Source organism: Pongo abelii, chromosome 12 (assembly GCF_028885655.2).
Source record: "Pongo abelii isolate AG06213 chromosome 12, NHGRI_mPonAbe1-v2.0_pri, whole genome shotgun sequence".
NCBI classification, from domain to species: Eukaryota; Metazoa; Chordata; class Mammalia; order Primates; family Hominidae; genus Pongo; species Pongo abelii.
The window spans coordinates 55,547,614-55,564,890 of NC_071997.2; the positions used below are offsets into that span (position 1 = coordinate 55,547,614).

Here is a 17,277-nt window from a genome sequence, read left to right on the forward strand (position 1 = left end):
CCTTAGAGGCCCTTTCTCCAAATATAGCCATACTGAGGGTTAGGACACATAATATTCTGCTCCTCTTCCCCAAAACTTTATGTTCTGTTTGCATGCAAAATAAATTTATTTCATCCAAGCAGACCCCAAAACATTAACTTTTTCCTGTATAAACTCTACACTCTCAAATAATATCACCTAAATCAGATATAGGTGAGAATGGAAGTGTATAGTTCATCCTGAGGCAAAATTTCTCTCTAGCTGTGAACTGAGAAGCTAGACAAATTACGTGCTTCCAAAGTATCATGCTGTGACATGCATAGAATAGATGATCTATTCTAAAAGAGAGAAATGAAAGAAAGGAAATTGTGATGGGACCCAAAAAATTCCACTACAAGGCAAACTCCTTTAGATATTAAGGCTCAAAAATAATCTTTTTTGGCTCAATTCCCGACTTTCCAGGCCTACATGGGTGGTGGTCCATTTTCTGGACCAACTTGGGTGGTGACTCCACATCAATGACTTTAGGCGGCAGCTCCACTTCCACAATTTTCCAGGCTGGGGTCCTGCCCCCAAGGCTCCAGGCAGAAACAGCCTGGCTTGTTGAAACCAAGGAGGAATCAGCCTTTTCCCCTGGACCTATGGTGGGAGGGGCAGCCCAGATGATCTCTGAAGAGCCTTTGGGTCATCCTTCCTTTTTCTTCCCTTTTCTAGAAGGAAAACTTAATATTGGCAGCTGGATATCTCTATAGTCCTCTCCTTGTGGGATCCCAGAAGTTCAGCAATCTTCTTCATTCTTTCCCACTTTCTCTGTCTCCCTTAGTTCAAACTGGCAGTGTTTCAGTTTATATAATTTTTTGTTTGTTTGTTTTGTTTTGAGACTGAGTCTAGCTCTGTCGCCCAAGCTGGAGTGTAGTAGTTCTAGCTCGGCTCACTGCAAGCTCCGCCTCCCAGATTCATGCTATTCTCCTGCCTCAGCCTCTGGAGTAGCTGGGACTATAGGCGCCCGCCACCACGCCCAGCTAATTTTTTGCATTTTTAGTAGAGACGGGGTTTCACCGTGTTAGCCAGGATGGTCTCGATCTCCTGACCGCATGATCTGCCTGCCTCGGCCTCCCAAAGTACTGGGATTACAGGCGTGAGCCGTGTCCGGCCTCAGTTTATATAATTCTATAATCACTTTATCAAGTAATCGTCCAGTCACAGCCTTATTGTTCTCTTTAGAACATGCTTTCTCATTTTTTTTTTTTTTTTTGCAATATGCATGGGCTGAGAATTCTCCAAATCTTTAAGTTCTGGTTTCTTTCTGATTAATAATTTCTTCTTCAATTCATCTCTTGCATCTCATTGTTTTACTATAGGCAGTCAGGAGAATCCAGGATTCACTTGCAGTATTTGCTTAGAAATCTCCTTAGCTAAATATCCAGTTTCATCACTAAAAATTTTTTCTTCCTCTAAACACTACAACACATTCAGCTGAGTTCTTTTTACAAAGATTCCAGTGACCAATCATCAGCTCCTAACTTCTGAGACCTGACCAGAATGACCTTTATCATCCATACCTCTACCACCATTCTGTTTATGATTGTTTATATATTCTCTAAAAAGAATATATATAATACATCTAGTGGGTAGAGGCAACGGGTGTTCCTAAACATGCTACAATGTGCAGAATACCCTCTAACCCTCTTCTTTATTTGTGATTACTCACCAGAATTAACTTTAACTTCTTCCATATTTCTACCAACAAACTCTTCATGACAACCTAGTATTTTTCTAGCATGTACCTCTAAACTCTTCTCTCCTCTACTCATGACCCAGATCCAAAACCACGCCTACATTTTTAGCTGTTTCTTGGAGCAGCACTCCACTTCACAGGACCAAAATCTCTATTCATATGTTTGGATCGTCCTAACTCGTCTGCGTAGGCTTGGTGGCTTAAAAAAACACAAATTTGTTTCTTACAGTTCTGGAAGCTGGAAGTCCAAGCTTAAGGTGCTATTAAGGTAGGTTTCACTCTGAGGACTCTTCTTTTAGATTGCGGGTAGCCACAGACTGTGTGCTCACGTGACTGTTTTTGTGCAAGTACAGAGAGAGAGAGCTCTCTGTTATTTCTTTTCATGAAGACACTAATTCTAGCAGATCAGGGACCCACCTTGTGACCTCATTTAACTTTAATTACTTCCTTAGAGGCCCCATTGCCAAATACAACCACATTTGAGATGAAGGCTTTAAAAAATAAATTCTGGAGAAACACAAGTATTCAGTCCACAGTGCAAACAGTGTTAATGCCACTAACTAGACAAAGTGTATGAGAGCACTGTTTTTTTTCCCGGAATAGGGGAGAATCAACTCCCTAGTAAATGTATGCCACCTTTTATGTTCAATGTGTCACAAAATCTTTTGTAAACATTTTCATCACTTCCTACCTCCTCAATCCTAGGCGATAGACAGGAAGAGAATGCCATTCTATCATTTGTTTTATTCTCCTCAATCTTCTGAGACTCTACTTGCACAACCAGTTAGTTCTCTCTTTTCCATCAGTCATATTACGTAAACTCTACCCGTCAACGGGATAGAAGTGAAAAGACACTAGTAGCTTGTTGATGTTATGTTATTTAAACACAAACTTCCTGTTTCACATGACATAAACTCTATTTTTTAAAATGCTATGTAATTTATGGCTTTCATTAAAGAGTTATACCGTGGTGTGTAGAGTCATGTTCCCACCATGTTGCCCAGGCTGGTCTCAAATTCCTGGCCTCAAGCAATCCTCCCACCTAGGCCTTCCAAAGTGCTAGCACTTCAGGCATGAGCCACCACACCTGGCCTACTTAATTAGTCTAAGTCAATCAGTCTTGCTGCATGATGAGTTAAAACAATCATGGAGCCTTTTCATGTTTTTAGAGTGATAAATACAAATTATCTGCTGTCCTTACAAATGGCACTTTGAGTTTCCATATAGAAGCTACATAAAGTTAAATCATAATACACAGCAGAGAAAGCTACACACATTCATTGAAGTAGTTTGGGGTGAAGGGTAGTTAGTAATGAAATCAGAGTTTGAGAGGTGATGGTAGAATTTTTGGTAGGAAAAGCAGAAAAAAGATTAGGGCAAAGAAAAACAAAAATAATATTATAGAAACGGTGTGGAGGAGGTCTAGATGCCCGGAAGAGCTTATATTCTGGGTGATGGCCAGGAAAAATAACGAAGTACAGCACGGTGAATTTATCTAACTCCCCTAGAGTATATCAGACAATCTAGATATTCAATTTAGCTTCATTCTGAAATAGGAGCTAATGGAGGTAGTCTGTAAAGGTAATGCTCTGTAGCGATGGGGAAGTGCAAGCATGTGACTATGAGGGTACATGCTGGAGCATGGTATAACAGTTAGAGCCAATAAATAAGCCCTGTGATCTTTGGTGTGGGTAGCGGCTGTAGTTGGGGGTGAGTGAGTGGAAGATTTGAGAACAGCTTTTGCAAGCTATTCTCTGTAGTCTCACACATACAGATCATCTCCTCCTATGATTTACTACCACAAATGGTGAATTTCATGAATTATGTGGTAATGCTGATTATTTCCAGTGTCAGAGGACATCCTTTTTTAGTCCCCCTACATATTAATATTTGAGCATCAGGTTGCTTTAAAGCAGAGATAAATTTAATGATCCTCCCCTAAGTTTCTCCTTGTCATTACTGCTTATTTGCTAACACTTTGGGGTTTTAATTCTTTTTCTTTTCCCTTAAATTTATCGCTTGATGGAAATAATTGGGAGATTTGAATATTTTTCAACAGTGAGAGTCCTTATTAGCTTTTAAGTAGATAAAAATATCCTTTCTTCCCTATAGTGCAAAGTGAAATGGGCTATTACTACCATCTCAGTAAATTAAATTACTTAAAAAAAGAAAAGAAATAGATTGTGAAAGTGTTTAGCCAAAGGAGTTCTCCAGCTGACTGAACATTTATGGGCACTTAGCCATCAATGCAAGGTAAATTCACCTACAAGTAGCTATTTAGAAAACATGTGTATAATGATGGCTGTTAAACTTACCCAGCTGAATTACACCTAACTTTAGACAAAAGAATAGAATATATACATAACCAAATTGATGGTAACTAAGAGGATGGCAGTTTAATCACCAACAAGGATATAAATAGGACCAAGTGAAGAGGCTCAAATTGGTGATACAGAATAATTAGTGGTAATGAGCTAAAGAAAAAAGAAAGTTTAGTTGGAGGCTCAAAAAACACAGGTGTACAACGCATTTGGTGGTTTTTGATTGGGAAGCAGCCTGCTTTGTTTTGAGTCAAGCAATCTCCAGGCAGGCATAGGGAATTAGTTAAATCATACTGTATACTCCCTGCTGGGCCTACATCTTTAGGCAAAAGCAACCTAAATTTAACATTAAGCGATGTTGTCAACCTAGGTTGCACATTTGAACCACCAGGGATGCTTTCTAAACATAGTGTGACCTGGGCCATACCCTAGAAATTTTGATTTAATTGATCTGGGATAGGGACCAGACATAAGTATTTTTAAAATCACTACAGATTTGTCAAAGTTGCAGCCAGGACTGACCACCACTGCTCTAAAGGCACTTTGCATGGCTGAAGAAATCTCAAATGGCTCCTCTTGGCTTCTGAATCAGGGGTGGCAGAGGTTGTTTTGTTTTTCGGCAGCAGCTGAGAAAGCAGCCAAATTCATGACCTGTCCTTACACATCCCAGGCCTATGGTTAGTTTTCACTGCTCATTAGAAGGTAGAGATGACTTTTTTGCAAAACACTAAGTCAGTGTTGGGCTAGCAGGTGAGGATAATGGCTAAAGTGATCAAGGGTGTTCCATTCTATACAAGGGCAAGTTGTGGGTGAGCTGGATACACCGAGATTTGACAATGAGCTGCTTTTTTATATGTACAACCTGGGTAGTAGGCTGTTTATTGTACATATGTGGCCAGCTACCAGGGTAGCAGTAGCAGGCGTGCCGTCTGTATATGGAAGCTACACATACCAGCAGTCTATCTCTTGCTGACTTCATAAGCACCCTTTATTTGGCTCAGAAACCACCTGATAGTCATCTCCCTCCCTCTTTCCTTCCTTACCACTTTTCATACATCTCCAAGATGGCATTTCACCACAAATGAAATTACATTACAAAAATCTGCTTACATTTGTATTCCATATTAGACTACAGGTTCCTTAAGGTTATGGACAGCTTTAGTCATTCTAATATCTTTAGCTTTCATCACAATGCCAGGTATGCAAATATTTGTAGACTGAAAATGGTGGCCTGTGATTCTAGATCTCCTGTTTTAATTTGAAAGTACCATAAAACGTAAAGTATAATAATAATAATAATAATAATAAATAGAAAGTAAGAATGGGTGGGAGATAGTACAGAAAGGAAAAGGAAAGAGAAATGCTCACAGCTTTAGAGGCAAACTTCTTCCAAATACAATTCAATTCTCTAATAAATATCTCTCAAATTCATACATTCTTACAGCACATATTTATGGAAGCATTCTACACACAGCAGCAAACTTGTCATAAAAGTTTTCCGACATCTTGAAGCTTACTTTGGGGTAAACTATTAGCAAAGGAGAAACATGAGCATCATTAAGAATATTTAACATTTTTTTAAAATGCTATGAAGAAAATAAACAAGGAATTGAAACAGGAAATGGTTTACATTTGTGAATCAGGGTGGGGTGACATTTTAAACAGGTGGTTAGAGAAGGCCCCTCTAGAAGCATGACATTTACGCTGAAACTCAAGCCCATTGCAGAAAAATGAGGTTGAGGGGGAAGAAGGAGATCCCAGGCAAAGAGAATAGTGAATACAAAAGTCCAAGCACAGGAGGAAAGGTCTTGGTGAAATTGAGAAATAAAACGAAGTCTTATTTTTAACTTCTACACACACACACACACACAATAGCTGGGAAAAAAAAAAAAAAAAAACATTGTTTATGATTAGATAACTCGTGAACCTGACCCCTTTTACAAAATCACCAAAGTTCTCCCAGGCCTTGAGTTATAAGCCATCATACACCCAGGGGCAGGTTTGCTGGCTTAAGAGTGTCCCTGTAAGATCGTCTCTAAAAGGTCAGTGGGCTTTTATCCTGCCAGATCCTGTTTGATCTAAATGACCTGAATAGTGACTTCAGCACTCCCACCTGAAGGTTCAAGTCTGACTTCCAAGTACCAAGGTTATGTGAGTCCAGCTCATTGTCTGGGATGCACTGAGAGCTTTATTCTAGAGAAGACCTGGATCTTCACAGTGAAATCTGCAGTGCCCGCCAGCTGGGAGTGCTTTTCTACCTCGGCTTTACTGATTTGTATTATGCAGTCTAAACCACAGGGAAGGGGAATTAGGTTTGTGTCATTCTGTCAGTTCTTAATAAACTCTTTGAGTACAGCACCCTTACTTTATTCTTCTTTATATACCCAGCTCCTAGCACAAGGCCTAACTCTCAGAAAATTGGCCCACAACCTAAATGATTTTAGATTTTTTAATGGTTAGAAACAAAAAAATCAAATGAAAATAAATATTTTTTAACACATGAGCATTAAATGAAATCCCAAGTCAGTGTTTGTAAAGTTTTATGGAAACAGTCATGTTCATTCATTTATGTTTTGTCCAAGCGTATTCTCTCACGATAAAGGCAAACTTGAGTGGTTGTTACAGACTGCAGTAGTTATGATAGAGACTGTATGGGTTGCAAGTCTAAAATGTTTACTATTGACCCTTTATAGAAAAAGTTTGCCAACCTCTGTGATATTTACCATATGAATAATGAAATGAATACATAAAAAAATGAACTATGATGGCAAATTCACTTTCATATAATTACTCCTTAATAGTATACACTCTATGGCAGGGATCCAGGTATTAACCTAGACCTTTACACATTTTATTTAAAATATGAGACCAGTATTATTTGTGAATCATTCTGCCATGTTGTTCCAAAATATATTCAATCAGAATAAAAATTTTAATTGCATTTTCTAAATGGGCTTCTCCCCTTTTTGTAATTAAAAATACATCTCAATGCCTCTTTTCATGAGGACCAGCCAGTCTTCCAAGAAGTTATATTTGTACTCTATTAGACTCATGGTAATCATTTCACTGTATCAAGCATGTGTACGTCCTCTGCAGTTTTCTTCCTTCTGTGTCAGTCTGTACATTCTAAACTTTTACCATGGGGTATGCAATTCTGCTTTACAGAGGTGCATGATAGAAAGAAATTCAATCACCTCCCTTACATGTGAATTTCATTTCACTTTTACATTTGTAACTAATTTCCTGGGTTTTACTGAATGCCCACTGCACTGTCAGATTGGAGGCATTGGGAGGGTCACAAAGTGAGTATATGTTCAAAATCTGCAAAAGGCAAGCAAATCAGTTGCATTCTGCTCAGGCAAGATGCATGTTCTTACGTAAAACAAGTTAAGGGCACTGAAAATGGTTTAATATAGATCCAAATTGAAGACTACACAAATTCATATGGAAACTGAAATAGGCTACTCTAAATATTGGAGAAACTGCAAGTGAACTTGGATGGAAAACTCTGTAATGCCGATTACACCTTCTTAGTACTGGCATTCCTGCTTTCATTTCCTTTTTCAAAATGCTGAGAAGGGATTAAAACAAACATATCTTAAACTGATCCTGTTGTATAGGCTGATAGGATTTGTTTCTGTTTGTTTACTTTTGTATGGTTTTAATTTTCCTGGAGGGAATTTGGGCCCAAGTAAATAATCACTGTTTTCCGTTTTAGGAGAAACTTGTCTTCTGTATATCATTAAAACTTCTACAATTATTTTTTTCACAAAGGAGAAAGTTATGTGATTAGAAATTCTATCATCTCTATTTTGTAGTAAGTACTTTGGAGGCAGATTTATGTAGATTCACTTAAATAGGCTGTTTGCTTACAATGCACTATTGGGGAGACTTTACTCGTTCTAATTTAGGGGCCAGAGCTACAGAAGGAAAGCCTTTAGAAATTAATACCAGCTAATTAATCCAGCTCATTAGCCTAAAACCTCACTGAATGCTGCGAGTGCTGCTAATGTAATAAGCTTCCCAGTTAATGGAGTCAAAGCTAACTTCAAAGATGGCTAGTACCTCATTCATTAACTTAATCAACTCTCTGGGCACCTCTTAGACAACAAATCCTGGTAGGAGAGTAATAAAGATGGAAATGGATGTTTTGTTCTCTTATCCCCTGACTGACTTAGAAGTTAAAATTTGGATAACTGTTGAGTACACAAATAGTACATGTTCCCACCTCTAAATAACAACAGGACAAGACAAACAAATGCTATAGAGAAATTTTTGTCAAAATGAAAGTTTAAAATTGTCCCAATAGTCCAATCAGTGTAAAAAGCCAACATCCAGTGTGTTGAGTATTGCACATTTTACATACTCAATCTACTATACACATTTTAGCCCATAAGAAAAGAAATGGAAACAAGGCATCAATTTGCACCATTGTCTTCTTGTTTTCCTTTTAAGATTTTCTAAAATAAACGTTAATAAATTTAATGAATTATTCCATAAATTAAATAGATTATTTTTTAGATTTGTTATTTATTCCATCTTCAAAACAAAATAAAGAAAGGGTATGATTATTGTTCTTTCATTCAACAAATATGTGAATATCTACTAAGTATCTGAGCAATGTTTTAGATGAGGGAGTTCAATGAGAATACATTTTAAATTGTTTCTGTTTTCATTCATTTTTAGTAAATCTTGCCTTCCTCATCTTCTTTCGAATTCTTGAATTTTTCTTATTTCTGGAGATTTTTCTCTATTATAGGTTCTCTTTAGGGAGGGAGGTTTTTGTGTATATCAAATATTAGGAGCTCAGAGATTGCATGGGCCTCTATTTAAAGAGAGGTTTGGTTTGATTAATGAACCAGTTGACTATGACACTGGGGAAAGTAAAAACTGCTACTGGTGAAGGCGGATGAACAACAAGAAATAAAACAGTAGGGAGAGAGATTTTGTTTTAGGAAGTCACTTGAAGAATTACCTTCTTTAAATATGATGATAGAACAAATCCAACTCTTTTAAATTGTTCAAAGAGGTTTATTCTAATTCAATGTGAGAGAGCACAGCCTGGAGAAAAGATAAACCCAAGAAGCCTTGAGTAAGTGGTCGCTAGGCAGTCAGAATGCAACTCTGTTTTATACAATTTAGGGAAGCAAACGTTACAGGCGAACTCATGAATCAATACATGGAGGTCATTCATTGGTTTGGCCCAAAAAAAGCAGAATATACGGAAGCCAGGGCTTACGGGTCGTAGGTGGATTCAGAGATTCTTTAATTTGCAGTTGATTAAAGGAACAAAGCTATGTCTAAAAACTTGAAGTTCATAAAAAGGAATGTTTAAGTCAAGATAAAGAAGTCTACCAATTATCATGTGATACTGTGCTAGAGTCAGGCTGTGAGAGCAAACCACAGCATACTGGGTCAAAATGATCTGTAGGGGTGCATGACTTAATCCTTGCCTGGCATGGCCTTAGGTCTTGCCTATAATTTGGTATCTTATTGCCACAAAGCATCTGTTCTTTCAGTCTTATGATAGCTTTTTTAACATTAATGCTGGTCAATTGTGTTTAAACTTCCCCAGGGAGTGGGTATAATGAGCCATGTCTGACCTCCTGTTTTGCCATGGCCAGGAACTCAGTTTTTTTCTAGGTCCCCTGGGCCAAAAGAGGGTCTGTTCAGTCAGTTTGGAGGGCTTAGTTTAATTTTAGTTTACAAATTGAATGTGAGTTTCCGGGTTCAGATATGCCCTTGCTTTCCTTAGTATTCTATAACGTGAACCCTGTGAGTAAGGCTGAGGCTCCTTTTCTTCCTATAATTCCAGTGCTCTCTCTCATTTTACACAGGTTCAGGGAACTGCTCGAAACTCTGCATTTTTCTTCTTCTTTACCAGCCCTGGATACACCATGCTAGTGAGAGATTCATAGTTTTGCAAATAATTTTTCTGCAGTTTTTTCTATACCTGCATCGAACGATATGCTAGAACATTTTTTGTTTAGTATATTGTCCTCTCTGTCTTGCAGAAGTTTTTAGAGTTTTGGTTTGGTGATGAAAAAAGAAACACGAAAAAACTAAAAACACTTCATTTTACAAAACTAATTGGAATGGGAAATTGGAGTTAGTAATCACAGATCAGGACTCGAATTTCCATCTTAATACAGAACAGTTAACTTTTGAGCTTAAGGTACTTTCTCAAAATAGTGTTGTAAAATAAGTTGTCTAGTCATCAGAATAATCAATTTTTAGTTGTCTGGGAGCTGTCTTATCTTTGCAAAACTTCCTCCCCATGACCAGAACGAGAAGTTGATTCAACTTAATCTATATAAATATTGAACATTGTAAGTATAGTAAAATGGCTCAGGGATAGACTACTAAGATAAAATAATCAAGATCTTTTCATATATTTATGAAAGTGGTACCAGGGACCACATAATATAGTCCCTTTTGGTAATGGAAGCTGCTCTATTGGTTTTACTGTATAACAAATCACACCAAAACTGATTGGCTTACAACAGAAAACATATATTTGAGTCTGTGGAGGTTGGCAATATGAGCTAGGCTTAGCTGAGCAATTCTGCATATCTAGGGTCTTTTGCAGACTTTGCTGTTGTGCACATGTGCTTGTGATGAGCTCCCGTGAGTGCTGCAGAGACTGGCTGGTCTAAGATGCCAGTCATTCCACATAGCCTCCATCCTCTGGCAAAATAATCCAAGCATGTTCACAGGGTAATGGCTAGATAGGTTAGGCTCCTGGAACTCACATAATGTTACTGTCACTGTGTTATAGTGGTCAAGAGAAGTTACAAGGCCAGCCTGTATTCTAGGCAAAGGAAAGTAGACACCTCACCTATTTGTGAGGGGTGCTAGAAATAACTGTAGCCATAATGTGATCTACCATGAATGGAATACGTAAACCTTGGGAGCTTTCACACTTACATGTCTGTCAGGTGCAGGAAGCCATTTGGCAGCCAGGATACGAAGATAACATGCTGAAACTATCAGGCATGTTTGATTGACAGGACCCTGACAGGACCCTGATGACATTGTGTTCCTAGGTTCAGTTGTTCCTAATACTCAGTGCTATCTTTCCTCATCCTTTAGTTTAGCCATTATATCCTTTCTTGTATTCTATGAGCCAATTAAATTTCCCTTTTGTCTAAGTTAAATGAGTTGAGGTTCTATCAGTTTAATAAAAGTTCTTGAAAAAAACCAGTACCCAAACTTGTTTACATGTACTTATTCCTTGTCCATTCTTGTCACATACTAATATAGCCAGTAGAATAACAGCTAAGTTATATATTCATTTAGCTATGAACATTCATTTTAAAATTAATTTTACTTTCAATAAGTGAAGTGTCTATCTTCATTAAGCAATTCAACTGCATTGAATTCTTCATCTGGATTTATATAGTGGTACTTTTTAAATGCCCTGAGTAGTTAGACACTATCCTTTAATTCTGAAAATTAGAGACGAAATGTCGTTTAGAAAATTGAAAATCAACTTTTTATGACTTCAACTGAAAGAACTCATGCTGAAATGTGAACAATGTTCATGAAAAGTTAATAAATAAGACTAATGATAGTCCATGGTAATTTTAAAATGATCCGACTCTTAAACGACTTACAACTAATGCTAATACCTTTGAGAAAAGAGGGTCACAATACTGGAATTTCATGCTCATAACAAAACTGAACTTCAAAAGCCTTTCACGATCCTATATATCAAGAGTCCATTTCACATTGCTCTCACATTTACTATACAGACATGTTCATTTCTCACTTTAAATATAATTATGGTAGATGTGGAATTATGGGATCTGAATCAATTTTCAGATTATGAAACTCCACATAGTCCTCTATAATTACCCTGCCTCCCAACATTGAAAAATACGCTCTCTCCCTAACTTCTCTTTTTGAATTACTAACACTATGAACCCCTATAATTGAAAAAAATGTGTCACTTTTAACTTCTTCATTGTATTTGAAGAAAAAAATACTCTAGCCGAACAATAAATGATGTTTTTAGAAAACCAGAACATACACAAAAGTTTCTTAGCTTCTTAGCACAGAAAATAGGACTGAAGGGCTTGTTAATGAGCCAGTCTATGAGCCATCATGTGCTAGCATCTCTCTAAATGGAAACTGTAAGACCAAAGACATGTCACCTTTCAAGAAAGACACTGTCAGTGTTGAGTAAAACCAGAGTGTGACTATGTCTATTCAGTGTATTCCTTCTTTGTTCATTATCAGGGAATACTTTCAGCGTCTTCTGAAATTTATAGAGGTCAATGAGTTGTCATTATTATCCCTATTTTCAGAGGAATTACTTGAAACTCAAGAGGATTAAAGTGACTTATAATTAGTCATAATGGTTCCTCCCTTTCACAACCTACTTCAGATTTAAACTATCCCTGAATGAAAGAAAAATTTAATGTGATTTATGTTAAAGTGCTCATATACTTCACAGTAGCAAACAGCAGAATTTCAGAAGAGTAGAATATATTTCTCTATGTGATTTTTAAATTCTATGCTCCACATCCATTATCTGTAAATAAAGTGCAGCTTCCAGTGCAGTCAATGAGCAGTCAAGTGTGCTAACGAGGACATCTTTAAATAGTGTTGTTCTGCTGTGCTATAGAGTGGAGCTCATCAGAGAGCTGATGGAACACAGAACCATTTGGAGAGGCTCTGAGAACACATTTACAAAAATACCAAATCTGAATTAAGCAAAACTTAAGAATACTTTGTTTTGACTACTGGAAAGGAAACAATGACACACACAGGCACCCAGGTGGTTAATGTACTGTACACTATTACTGTAAAGTACAAGACCTCAGCCTCTAAGCTCCTCAGAAACCACAAATTCAGTTGATTACATAGTGCCCTATAGAGTAGACTTGAAGAGTAAAAGAGCAAACATTTCAGATACTCTTTCAAAGCTTGCCAATGCACTTGGCTTTTGAATTCTTGCTATTGGTCTGCTGTGCAGGAGGGAACTTTACAATGGTTTTTACTCTCCAAGAGGTTTTAAGCCTGTCTCAATTACAATAGAGAAAATGACATGAGTCCTTTTTTTAGTGCTATAAAAAAAATAAACTACAATTGTAATAGCAAAACAAATTTTCTCAGTTCAGAAATGGTGTAATATGTAAACCTAAAGCTTTGCAGTTAATGCAGGTCCCTTGACTTTTTAGTCAACTTAATTCAAAGACAAATACCATGATTTCTTAGCTATGAAATTGTTCTCTCCCACTATAGTTTAAATTAAAAGGCTTTAAGTAAACATTGCAAATTCAACAACGTTCACTTATGAGCTACTTATTTTCATCTGTAGATTCACCTGGTTGTGCAAAAAGATCCCTAAGGCCCTGATTTCATCTCACATTCACTGTTCTATACATGTTTGTGAATTCAAGTATCTCTTCTTTGTGGAGACCATTGACAGTGCTACAAGACAGTGAACAAAACCACAACCCATGTTTAATGTTCATGTTGATGTCTTTTAGTAATTTGGCTAATTTGTAGAAAATTAGTCATTTATTTAAGTGAAAGTGTAGAATAAATGTTCTATAATCAGTGAATGTTGTTTCCATTTGGAAATAATTTGCTGAATTTTTATGTGATTTTCAAGTTATGTTACTTCACCAGTTAACAAGAGAGTACAAATGGGCTGCATTACTCTTAGGAAGTCCCTTTTCAAAACATTCTCCCTGCTGAAATGTCAGCACAAAGTGTCTTCTTACATTTCGATGCTTTCTTGGAGTTTAAGTGACCCATGACACCAATTACACATATCTCCAGGAATCTGACACCCTGAAAAATCCTATGAGATTTCCTAAAATAGATCCCACTGGCAAACATTTTACATCTGAACCTGTACTGATTGAAAGAGGTCTCATTGAATAAGAAATAATAAAAACAAAACAAAACAATAGATTTGGGGTGAGGTAGATTAGAGCTAACTTTTATTTAGTATCTAGTAATCCGGCCATGTCACTTTACAGTCTGTTCCTAGCTCTCTCTGTCAGCACAGAAATTAAGGTCCAATTTTTAAAACATCACTTTATCAATCACAACTCTGGCCTAGTAGGTATTTTTTGCAATTCTCCTTTTTACAGAATAGAATGGCATATTCAAGATTTTATCAATAACTTGTTTGATGAGAAATGCTCTTGCTACTATTTCGTAAAAGACTTCCTGAAAATAGTTTTTACCTTCCTTTAGAAGTAAAACAACAACAACAAATCAGAAACAAAGCATTACATATTGATTTAATTTTCCAACTCATTGTGAAAAACAGTGAATTATACAAGTTAATAGAAGTGAATAGTAAAAACAGAATGGGAATTTATCTAGGCTATTGCCAGTCACTATAAAATAAATTGTAATCTGAATATGTGCTTTGATCAAGTATTTTTTCAAAAACATGTTCTACCATGATTCCCAATTTTCAAAATTCAAAATGTGACCCAGTACACACATTGATATGCACATACATAAATTTAAAACAAAACTCTTATGAACAACTTATCTTTACCTCACTCTGATACTTTCTATTCTAGCTAATTTAATTTTTTAAATGTTTATTTGGATTCACAAAATTGGTTTCATAACCTACTAATGAGTTGCATTTGCCCATAGAAAACATTGCTTTAATCTAAGTCTTAAAAACTGTGAGGAGGTGACTTTCCCCTTATTAAGCAGAGAGGTGTTAAAAACATAATTCTCATACGAATAGAGAGTGAATTTGTGTCAAAGTTGTATTAATCACATTAATAAAAATACCAGCAAGAAAATACTAGAGCTAGTTTTAAGAGCATTTGAGGAACTTGCATAGTAAACAGGCGAATGACTTCTAAAAATAAGTTTGCTGAATTATATTTAAGACTGGTTAACTCCTGCAGTATAGGGAGCCATAAGACCTCTGGTGGTTAACTCTAGTAAATTATAAAATCAAAACAACTTAATTTCTGCACTTTTAGATACAGAAGGATTCAAACATAGTCCAGTCGGGAGACTGACAAAGTATCAGTTATTTTAAGAAAGAAATTTTAGAAAGAATGCTAACCGGATATAAAGTTATTAACCAAGTTTATGCAAAGGCTAAGATATTGCCGTGGTGTCATAGAAACAGCAATGTTAGGAAGTAGCTACCACCCCTACCACTTATAGGGCTGAGGGAACGAACGGAAGATCACTAAGACTTAAAAGCTTGGAGGAGAAGCTTTGTGGTGATGAATCTCAAATGTCTCTGGTGCTAGTGCTGGTGTCTCTGAGGAGGGCTTGATGAGATCAAATGTTGGATATACTGCAAATGTTGGAAATACTACAAAGAGGCAGCACCTGCTGCTGTGGGAATAAACTGATATAGCCAGAATGAAGACGTGCCATTAGGATAAATTCCTGGAGCAGGAAGAAACAAAACAGGAAACCAACAATGGGAGCAATTCCCTCTCCCTGCCAAGTCTTGCCATCTCCCTCCATTGGCAAAGCCTAACAGGAAACCACAAATAAAACAGATATGTGGTTTGCCAAGTCCAAACCTCAGCATCCTAAAAGCAACCACAAAAGGGAACTTAGAGCTGAGAGTCAATAGTTTAAAACCTGCCACAACGTCTAACCTTACAAGGCAATGGAGCCTTTGCACTTTTCTCATCTGTGGATTGTTCATCAAGAGTGTCAAATTGTAACTCACAAGTATGAGAAATATTCTAGCATGAGAACAACAAGTAAGCAAGTATCATTTGCTTTCTCCTAAATTTGGAATATATTTATCTTTATCAGAAATTTATGGCTTAATTAAAAGCTCCACCAAAATTCAAAATTATTATAACTGATATTTGCTGCTTTTTATATTAAATGAATTTCTGCAGACCATTATTCAGGTCTATTATGCTAACATTAGACACATATTTGGCTTGTTACCTTGAAAACCAATAATAACATTACATATTATGAACATAAAGATGTGCTTTCTCTCATGATTCCAGAGTTCTTTGTTCCAGTATTGATATGTGATAGAGTGTTAGAATTAATCTATGGGAAATTGTCGTTATTTTTTAAAACTAAATAAAAGTTACACATGATGATAGTAAACATTTCAATTGTGTATAGATATCAAATAAAAAGTTACATATATGTTTATATATAAAGTGTAAACATATTTATTTACACAAAACAGATCATACCATACATTCTTTTGCACCTTAATTATTTTTCTACTTAGTACCATATCTTGCTGTATTACAACAGATAGATCCTCCCCTATATTGTTAAGATCTACATTCAAATGTAGGATCTACATAATCAATTTTAAAATTCCTTGGGCATTTAGGTTGTTTTTAACTTTCTGTTATTGCAATGGCTAGCTAGCTAGCTAGAGCAATGAAAAGTTGAAAGATATTGTTTTATGTACAAAGTCTATACACATAATATGCTGACAAAACAATATTGAGTTAAATAGTAATCATGATTTTGTTAATGTTTATTTGTGGTTGAATTTGTAGCTGATGACTTGAAACAGCATGAAAGAGAACAAAAATACAATCTGATGAGTGCTGTCCTATCTTTCCAAAGCAATTTTATAATCAACCAATCTTTCTATTTCTCATATCCAGATGCCACACCACATGAAGCCCTTGCCATATTACAGCTATGACCAGCCTGTGATCGGGTACTGCCAGGCCCACCAGCCACTCCATGTCACCAAGGGCTATGAGACAGTGTCTCCAGAGCAGGACGAAAACCCCGGCCTAGAGCTGGGCCGAGACCACAGTTTCATCGCCACCATCGCCAGGTCGGCAGCACCGGCCATCTACCTTGAGAGAATTGCAAACTAACGCTGAAGCCAACTCCTCACTGGGGAGCTCCATGGGGGGAGGGAGGGCCTTCATCTTAAAGGAGAATGGGTGTCCACAATTGTGCAATCGAGCAAGCTCATCATTCCTGTTAAAACATTTATGGCATAGAGAAAAGAAAAAGAAAAAAAAAAACTTCTTGAAGAGGGCAGCGAATGCACCTGCAGCATTACCGGGAGGACTGCAGAACTTTCTTTGCTTTAAAACATAAAACAAACAAACAAAAAAATGCTCCCGGATGTAAATAGTAAGAGTGTCAAGTTCTTATACAAATAGATTTCACCCAAGCTACATATAGGTTTGTTTGTATATTTGATTTTTCTACACTGCATGGTTCCTGGGCTGGAGAACCACAGGGGAGCAAATAAACAGGGGTGGGTGGGAAGCTAGG

At 36.8% G+C, this 17,277-nt stretch overlaps 1 protein-coding gene across 2 annotated transcripts in view; it reads left to right on the forward strand.

The window, feature by feature from the left end:
- The window catches only part of LRRTM4 (leucine rich repeat transmembrane neuronal 4), an 801,709-nt gene extending 784,663 nt beyond the window's left edge, over positions 1-17,046 (forward strand). For both annotated transcript variants that reach the window (XM_063713249.1, XM_063713248.1), the window contains one exon: positions 16,647-17,046. In XM_063713249.1, the coding sequence (XP_063569319.1) occupies positions 16,647-16,868 (222 nt within the window). In that variant the 3' untranslated portion in view covers positions 16,869-17,046. The remainder of the gene's footprint in view (positions 1-16,646) is intronic.
- Positions 17,047-17,277: the final 231 nt, after the last annotated feature.